This window comes from Cupressus sempervirens, chromosome 4 (genome assembly GCF_028749045.1).
Source record: "Cupressus sempervirens isolate cs-2001-9-10 chromosome 4, ASM2874904v1, whole genome shotgun sequence".
Lineage (NCBI taxonomy): Eukaryota > Viridiplantae > Streptophyta > Pinopsida > Cupressales > Cupressaceae > Cupressus > Cupressus sempervirens.
This window is the reverse complement of record NC_143121.1, coordinates 227,358,760-227,369,094: the sequence shown is the minus strand read 5'-3', so window position 1 is coordinate 227,369,094 and position 10,335 is coordinate 227,358,760. Positions and strand designations below refer to the sequence as shown.

Here is a 10,335-nt window from a genome sequence, read left to right as displayed (position 1 = left end):
TTGAGATATGAAAATAAAACCTCCAAGTCTCCTTATATATGAGCTTACAGGCGAGAAAACAATACAAGCTGACTGGATAATGGTAAAAAGCTAATTAAATCCCTGAGGCCTTTTGGGCCCTGAGCCTTGAAACCTCCAAGGACTAGGTCGATTGGGGTTGACCTAGTCTTGGACTAATTTGACCTAGGTTAACCTAGTCCTAGACTAAGTCAACCTTACTCAACCTAGTCTAGATTAGGTCAACCTAAGTCAAGCTAGTCCTAGAGACCAAGTCTGAGAAGCCATATAGAGAAGGGGCAACTAGAAGCAATAAGGTGGAAAGAGGAAGAAAATGAGAGGAAAGTAGATTGAGCACAAGCATATCCATGGCCCGAAGAGGGTACTATGAAGAGGGAGCTAAAAGGTCTTAAAAGTAAAGTGCATACATTTTAGGATGGTACAATTTGCACAAACTTTCTATACCAGATCCATTACAACTACTTTACACAATTACATATCATTGCAATTCTCTATCTTGAATTTGTATCATATCTTTGATCACAATGATTCCTATGTACTACCAAATAGTCTTTCCTATTTGCCACTATCTTTCTTTCTCTTCATCACAATAGTAAGATTCTTCCTCTTTTTCTTTTATATGGTAGTATTACAATAATAAACATTAAATCTATATCTAATGATCAAAAATTCATCATCAAATTATTCTTGCAAATTCCATCATCTCCACAAGTAATTCTTGACCTTGCAGCCACTTCTTAAAGAATTATCCTTATCTTTCTTGTCTCAATTTTAGTGTCATCACCATGCTCCTTGAAGTATGCTTTGTGTCATCCCATATTCTCAATTTGAATTAACATCTACCCTTTGTTTAGTCTTTTCTTGACTATAAGTTTCTACTATTTGTGATAAGAATCCTTTAATCTAATAAAAGTCTTCTTCTAGTTTACTGATAATTCCTATTCTTTCTAATAAGTATTTCTTGATATAATCTATCTTCTACAAAACTTTATTTTTCACTTCTTTACTTAATTATGATTATCACCAACTAGAATCCTTTTTGCTATACACCTGTCTATATTCTGATAAACAATCAAACCATTTAACTATCTATCATTGTATGTTCTAATTGTTACCTAATAAGATCCTTATTAACTTAATTATGTGCCCTTCTCAACATTTTTTCACTTCCTCTACTAAAGACATGGTAACAATTCAAAACAATATGTCAAATAGTTTGGCATCAATGATAAATAGTATAATTGATATCATGTTTAGAAACCATGTTCTAACCATCAACAACTTGACAACTTCAATAACTTCATTAACTAAATCAATTATGACAATAGTTAAATACTTGTAGATGTGCATGTTATTAAGTACACTTGAAAGAGGTTCTCTCTTTAGTGTTACATGATGATAAACTTTGGAATCATAGGTTGTAGTGACTATACACAAGACAATATAGTGTGTCTTAAATATTACTAGCTTTTCTCTATCTTGTTCATTTTAAAGATTCATCTTTAATACAAGATATCTGTCTTCAAAATGATTACCTTTAACATTTCATTTTAGACACTTTTGATATGCATTTAGATGGAATAAGCTATCTTTTATTATTTCAACCAAAATTTCTAGTTTATTTGGTTTGGATACTCTATATTTTTCTTCACCCTTTAGGTTATGCAACAAATTTTTTAATGAAGATATATTAACTTTTATGGACAATAAGGCCTCAACACCATAAACTAGGGAATACAATGTAGAATAAGTAGGAGTATGGACACTAGTATAACATGTCCATATAATTGGATTTAGTTTCATATGCAAATCATGGCCAACTAGGGAATACAATGTAGAATCAACAAGAGTATGGACACTAGTACAATATATCCATACAATTGGATTCAATTTCATATGCAAATCATGGCCAATTTCATTTATACTCTTTATTGTTAACTTGATGATGGTTTTATTGGACCCCTTGGATTGACCATTACCTTTTGGACTATATGGGAAATATAACCAATGTTAAATGTTGATTTTGTTTCCCAAATTTATTTTAGATCTTAATTTTTGAATGCAATACCATTGTTAGTAATAATTTTTAAAGGAATCCCATAGTGACATTAAGTCTAATTTAGGTTTAACTTTGAAATCTTCTTAGTAATTATATATTTCATAAGGATGACCTCAATCCATTTGGTAAAGTATTCATTAACAATGATTATAAACTTGTTTCTATTGGTAGAAGTAGGCTAAATCTTCCCTATAAGATGAAATCCTCAATGAGAAAAGGGTGATGGTGAGCTAAAACAATAAAATCTTTATGTTGGAACATGAACTAGGTCTTAATAAACTTGTAATTTATGAAATTTATTTACAAAATTATCAATATCTTGTTCTACTATGGACCAATAATATATAGCTCTTTTGAGTTTATTTTCCATACTTAGACCATTGAAATGGCCTCCAAATACACCATTATATGCCTCATGTGAAGAGATTTGTACCTAATACATTTTGTTTTTGAGGATGGTATGTTTGGAGGAACATTTGTAAAGAGTATTAGTGATGATGTCATATCTCGAGTCTCTACATATTGGATATTAGCATTGGTTATTAGACAACTTTGTGAAAAGTAATGCAAAGCATCTACATAACCCTTCAAGAACCCCCAAATTAGTCATGGAGTTCCAATCATAAAAAAAATCTATTTAACATAATAGAAGCATTAATACATGTTTCCCAATACAAACATCTATCAAATTAGCATTACCAAATAACAAATTAGTCTTCAAAACTTAATCTTCAATTCTGCCATTCTAGATAGAACTACACACAAAGATTCATAACTTTTTAACTTGATCTTTTTTCCTTAATCCAATCATTGAAATTGGGAAAAAAATCATCCCTCAAAGACATATCCAAAACTTAGGAAAATCCAACAGTGGAATCTAAATTTATGGTCTCTACATTGAGATCCATTTTCCATGACTCCATTGAAGAGGGTTAAAAATCAATTCTCCCTAAAACTATCATAAATTTTACAAAATTTAACAAAAAAATGCCCATTTTTTTCTTTATAGAGATAATTAATCTCTCTTTTCAGAAATATAAGTTTCATACCTTAAAACATCAATTAAACAATCATACACGTTTCTTCAATATGACTATAATATAAAAATCTAAAAACTTGTCATCCATAGAATGCTCATGACTTTCTCAAATATGCATGAAATAAACTCAAATAAAAATAATTGGAAAGATTATTTATTTTTATACTCTTCCATATTAATAATACATCATTTTCAAGTTTTACATGGACATACAAATCTTGGAAATGATAAAAGAAATAGAAAAACCAATCAAAATAACAAGTACAAAGTGCTCCAAAAGATCTTAACTATTAAATTTTTTTCCCTTCCTTTTTTAGTTAGACCTTAATATTAATTTTATAGTTTCTTGTTCAGTTTAGGCATTACAAATACCACTCATGGCCTTTGGACTTCCATTTACAACTTTAATGGAATTTTACATTGTTGTATTTTTTGCAACTCTTCATCTTCTTGACAACTTCTGAGACCTTTTAAAAATGTGATTCCATGAATTTGCATAAAAATTCAAGACTTATCCAAATGAAAATTTAATAACCTTTTACATGTTTATTACCCTTTCAAGGGTTATTTTACAACTTTTGACATATTAAAACAATTGGGACCTTAACTATGACAAAGTGGACAACATTACATTTTTGTTACAAGTTTTATTTTCAATTGGATTCCATTATATAGAATGACATTGCAACATATAAAAATGAACATAAATCATTAAAATATCCATTTTTATCTCTTGTAGTTATATGGTGACTAGGTGCTTCTACACCAAAAGGACTTTAGATTATGTTTAGGTAATTGTATGTGTTTTCCTACTAGGGTGATTGGGAATAACAATTCCATACAAAAATCAAACTATGAAACCTAAAAAGAAAGAATTAGTAATTATTCCACTAGAAATTTATATCTCTCTTTGTTTTACAACATATAAATCATGGATGGCTTATTTCCATAGCATCAACTAATTTATTTTGAAGTCTCAGTACTTGATAAAACTTGGTAGGAACAAACTCAACCTTGATAAAATCAGCTAGTTTCTTGAAAGGCGCCATTTTTCATATTTTGTGACATAGTAATTGTTGACTTAGCACATTACTAAATGAGAATCTGCATATACTTGAAGGTGTTGTATTTTCTATTGCACTAAAAATTTTCATCTTGTAATTAGAGCCTCATACTCAACTATATTATTTGTGCATTTAAAGGCTATTTTGTATTATTTAGGGATAGTATCTTCTTGAGGAATTATGAATAAGATTCCTAGTCCCAATTACTTGTGTGAACTATCAAATTAAATCATTCATTTATTTCAAGGTGTAACACAATATATATATATATATATATATATATATATATAGGTTCATTTGAAATGTCATTAACAATTGGTGGTTATCTTGAATGATGGAATCAATAATTTAATCTTCTACGACCTTCCCTTTTATTATTTTTTGATAGAGATAATTAATACCAATTTTTGTTGGGATCATTTCCACTTTGATAGTCATCCAATAAGAGTTTATTTTCTTAGAAAGCACTCTAATGGATATATTCTTTCTACAAGCATTTTCTTATGGTTCAATATATAATTCCTCAACTCTTGAAATATAAATAAAACTATAATATATGCATGCTCAATGGGTGCATAATTTTGTTTGTTGCCCACAAGTATTCCTATGTAATAAATTACTCTCTCCTTTCCTTCTTCATTGTATTTTATGTAATAACAACTTGTAATATTGTTTCAATCACCAAGAAGTACATCATAAATGACTTACCTTCAATAGGAGGCACTATATTTGGTGGGTTTAATAGTTGGTCCTTTAGTTTTTGAAAATCCTTTTGGTGTTGATCTTTCCATTAGAAAGTCACATAACTCTGAAGGAAAAATTGGAAAGGGTGATATTTTTTGCTAAGTGTGCAATGGATCTTTGAATAGATTGTAATTCTCCTTTGAGACTTCTTAGTTTTTTTAAGTTAGAGGGTGGAGGAATCTCTATATTTATGAATGTATATGCATGTATGGATATATTTGCATGCAAGCGCGTGCGCACACACACATCTACCTATCTATCTATCTATCTATCTATCTATACAAAAACATAGGTATTTATGCATGTATGTACACAAAAATAGATGGATACACAAACATACATATATATACTTATACATGCACATTGACATACACATATACATCCACATCCTTATCTATATACATAATTTTTTTGTTTGAAACTTTTATTTTAATTTTGAAAATATAATATTATACTTCATAACATCTATTTTCATAATAGCTTATAAAATTGTAGATAATTTAATCCCATGAAATATGTAAAATTTTATGCTCTCAAGAAATACATACAATTGACCTTATCAAGAAGTTAAACCAATTCAATATGCTTGGAGATAATATCGAGATTCTTAAGAACTCTCAAACCCATTCAATATGGCTCAAATAATATGACATTGAGAACCATTTCGTACATGTGCTTGTAGATTTGAAGGTATTACAAGTATGAATAATGTACAACTTGGAGACATTCTTGATTAAATGATAAAGCCAAGGTAAATGCACAATTAATTTCTTGGAAGACTTTACATTGCAAGTTGTAAATTAGTTGTAGTTAGGTTGAGATGTATGTTGGTTTAAATCAATCATTATCCATTTTTTCTCACGCACTAAAGTATGAAGCATGTCTTTTAGGGATATCAATTGATTATGAAATAATACAACCATGTACAAAATAATTTATCAGTTATTTTTGAGCATAAATTGAATTGGAAAGAAGCCTTTCTTAGTGTGGGATTACATGGTAATTTTATAGCTAATTGTGTCATACATTGTGTTATAAGTGTATAAATATCTTTAGTAATCTCAATGATGCTCACTAAGGAGTTTCATTCTAAGAGCTTTACTCAAATATTTGGTATTGTGTGAATTCAATTTAAGAAGAATTTAAAAATCTATTTCGAGATCCAACAAACTTACACACTAGATTATATTTTTTCTATATAATTTATAGTTGTTCTAGATTTTATTTTGTTCTTTTCAACTATTATTTTGTAGTTAATAGTTGTTGCATTGTCTTATTCTCTATGTATTGTTAGCTATTGCCTTATAATTATCATCCTATGTTAGACTTTTAATCTTCTCTTGTAATTTATGAGTGCAACTTATTTTTTATAATTTACATTTATTCAATATAACCTTCTAAGTAACAACATACTACAAACTGAATGCACACAATATGGTTGATGTTGTCTTATATGAATATCTATGAGTTAAAATGAAAGTTCTACTTCCTAACATTTTCTTGCAAGTTGATGCTTAAAGACACGTGCACATTTTTATTTGGTTAATTGAAGTTGACCCCATTAAAAGTCATGAAAAAATTAGTTTTAAGTGTACAATATTTTGGTATAATGATTTTTTTCAATTTTCTAAGTAATTAAATTATTTTCTTAATAAAATATATAGAATTTTACACAATACTTATACATTAATGTTTATATTAGAATTATTAATGGCATAAATTGTGGAATGGGATGGGGTGAGTATGTTAGTGTTAACTTTTATCTTTATAGGTTAAATTTGGCAATGAGGTTAGACTTTTAAATTTTATTATAAAAGAATATACTTTTAAAAATAGTTTAATAAACACTACATAAAATATCTTTAATGATATAAATCATTATTTTTTTAGAAATTAAAATAAAAAGATTAAGTTAATGCCAAAAAAAAATGAAAATAAAAGATATAGATATAATTTTAGGTATAGTTTTAAAAATAGAATACAATAATATACATATACGTATACTGAAACAATATATAGTTAAAAAAATATTTATCACAGATTAAAATAAATAAAATTATTTTCAAGATAAAATATCTGAAAAACTATTACACAAGATTACACAAGAAATGGCTTAAGTTAATCAATATATGAAGTTTGAAAATATCTCAACCACTATTATATGAATTTGATGTCTACATTTGGATTCCTAGCTTTTACTTTTACCCAATCTCCCCCACCATCCCCTAACCTTTCTTTCAACTCATCACTTGCCTGTCTCACCAATATTCTCTTTAGTCCCCGCAACCCTTCCACTCCCTCTGGAACTTTCTTCACCAGTGGACAATTAACTATCACAAGTCCTTCCAGACGTTGCATTGCTCCCTCCTTCAACGCCGGCAGCTTCTTCAAATGAGGGAAATCCCTAATCTGCAGACTGAGCAAATTAGGAAATCCCCCACTCTCTCCAAAATTCTCTGGCAACTCTCTGCTCTTGGAGTCATTCTCAAACAACAATATTTGTAAGTTGGGCATCCTTTGGAGCCATGGATAATCACTGCAACTCACCAAGGAAAGGAGTGTCAAGTTTTTCAATTCACATATCCAACTTACAGAGAAACGCTCAAGAAAAAGTTCTTTAAGATCTCTCATAACATTCATTCTCTTTGGAAATGCTGGAAGATTGGATTCTTCTGTATCAGCTGGAATGGCATTCTGTACTACCAGAGTCCCCATTTTGATCAGACGGTGAAGTGCACCACCTTCTAAGCTTCTCAATTCCCGTACATCTTTTATCTTGAAGCTTATTTCATGAAGATTTATCAAATTGCCAACATCTTTAACATTTAAGAAATCATTTTCTTCAACAGAGAGAGGGAAGCAATCTGATTTCAGTGTCCTCAGTTTCGAGAGTTGCGACATTCCCTTGGGCATACCACTTCTGGTAAGCTCAGGTGAACACCACTCTACATCCAGATAAGAAAGACATCTGAGCTCACCTATCCAGTCAGGAACACGTTGTAGGCTCTTGCAATGGGAAACATCAAGAAACTCAAGAATTTTTAATCTACTAACACAATCTGGCACCACGCTGATCTCTGTGTTTGACATATTGAAAACCCTAAGAAGCTTCAATTTCCCAACACTTTCTGGCAGTGAAGAGATGGCAGTGCTGCTGAAGTCAAGAACCCGAAGTAATCTCACACGATCAAACATCTGAAGTGGAATACTTGCAATACTAGGATTCTGGGAGAGTGATAGTGTGCGGACAACTCTCTGACCAAAAAGAGGCCTTTCTGAAAGTACATTAGTATTTAAACTTTTTTTTCCTAGCAGAAGCCTGCGGTAACTTGCAGTGTCATTGAAGCGAAGATCAAATTTACATCCATTTTCTTTACTTATAAAAACAACCAAATCATGTAACAGGTCATGTACAGTGTAGCAAATAGAAACTGTGTTTACATCCACCAAACATAGATCGATCAGTTGGTGCAAGTAATCAAACCCTATGTCCCACAGATCCTTCCCTTGTTCCTGTGGAATAAAACCTTCAACCATCCACAAATATATCAGATAGTCTTGGTGTATACCCTGAGTGCTCTCAATCCTAGAAAAATATATGTGGGTATCATCTGGAAAGAAGGAAAAATAGGCAAAACAGGATTTAAGATGGGGAGGCAAGGAGTTATAACTGAGCTTGAGGATTTTCATTATGGTGTCCTCTGCCCTTCCTACATACTTTAACTGCTCTAACTTGGACTCCCAATCTGATATGAGCCAAGCCTTAGCCATGGATGCCGCCACTATCTTTATGGCCAGTGGCAACCTCCCACATTCTTCTACAACTTGTTGAGGCAAGTTCTCCAACTCCTCAGGAGGCTTATTATCCTCACGATCTCGGAAGGCATACATGCAAAACAGTCTCCAACTGTCTTGTGCGGACAAGTATTGCATCTCATACACATGGGCATTCATGTTTTCAACGACATCTCTATTTCTGGTGGTAACCACTATTTTACAATGGTTATTGGGCCCAGTGGGAAGGCCAAGTCTTGATATCAGGTTACCTTCTACACTACTACTCCACACGTCATCCAGAACAATCAAACAACTTTTGCCCCCTAACTTGCCTTGTATGGACTGAACTAGTTGCCTATCAGCTATACCGTGCTCTAGATGTAAACCAATTTGGGAGGCCAGATCACATTGTAATTTTCTAGGATAACAAGTCCTTGAAACAGAAATCCAGGCATAATGCTCATACCTTTGTTTATATCTATTGAAGACGTGCTGGAGAAGAAAAGTCTTACCTAGCCCGCCCATTCCAATGACGGCAACAACTCCAATAGCAGGGTTGTCTAACAATCTCATAAATTCCTCCACCTTGTAGTCTATACCCACTGCTGGAGGGTCTACTACGTCCCATCTTCTCCACTCTGCTTCCCTTTGAATTCCAGATGTACTGGTTGATGGCTGACTTAAACGGGTTCCATCACGGGAAAGGTTGATCTTCTGTGCCTCTTCAATGGCAGAGCTAATCCTATCTTTGACGTCCTTAATCCTGTTCCCAATCTTATAACGGAAGACTAATTGACTACAATTGGGCACACATGATTGACTAGTACTTGGATACAAATGATCAACGGCACACTCATCTATTATATCATCTGCATCAAAAACAATATTCGTCACTTCCGCCAGCCATTTCTTTACAGAAGCATTCTGCGTGTTTTGCTCATCTGCAGTTTGTAGAGAAGCACATATCCGTCTCAGCTTATTCTCCAACAATTTAAAGTCACTTCTAAAGCTGAGTAAGAGAGGCGCTTCATTCAATGCCTCCTGTGCTTTAATGTTGCCAAGCTTTACCATCACAGCGTTGGCAAGCGTAATAGCAAGTCCAGCTGCCATCTTTGATTTGCTAGAGACTATGGATTTAGAAAGTAAAATGGGAGGCTAATGCAATTTGAACTTGACTGAATGTGAATATGAAAAAATCCCGCAACTCTCTGAAATTATAACCGAAGAAGGCTTGTGTAGCAAGCAATCTTGTTTTGAATGGTGGATTCCCTTGTATTTGGCTTTCAAAGATGCGCGCTGAACTGGAAAGAGAGGTATACCGTATGAATATCACTTTAATAAGTAAAGGAGGTATGAATACATTCCAAAGCTATGAATAATGTAAGACCCAATAATTACTCCTTTCTTGCAAGCCACGGCCCTAAAAGTTCTCACTTCCATCGAAATGTTCTTAAGTTAACTAGTTTTTAAGATTTGGAAGTTGATTTATTTTGGTAATGAGTGTTGATCTTTTTAAGCTTTTTATATTCTGAAGTTCATAAAAAGAATATTAATACAATTGAATTCAGAAATAACACAGTTATATTATAAAGAAAGAACACGCTAATATTCATATCCTTTTTAAACATTAAAAC

At 31.9% G+C, this 10,335-nt stretch overlaps 1 protein-coding gene across 1 annotated transcript; it reads right to left on the bottom strand.

Moving 5' to 3' along the window:
• Window positions 1-7,033: 7,033 nt before the first annotated feature.
• Window positions 7,034-9,939, bottom strand: LOC149560820 (putative disease resistance protein At1g50180). Its single transcript, XM_089824837.1, has one exon. It carries the CDS (start codon window positions 9,809-9,811, stop codon window positions 7,082-7,084), a length of 2,730 nt encoding a protein of 909 aa, XP_089680963.1. The 5' UTR covers window positions 9,812-9,939; the 3' UTR covers window positions 7,034-7,081.
• Between the last annotated feature and the right edge of the window lie 396 nt (window positions 9,940-10,335).

Coding starts and splice junctions, on each gene's coding strand:
- LOC149560820 (XM_089824837.1), bottom strand. CDS start 9,811: ATGGCAGCTGGACTTGCTATTACGCTTGCCAACGCTGTGATGGTAAAG.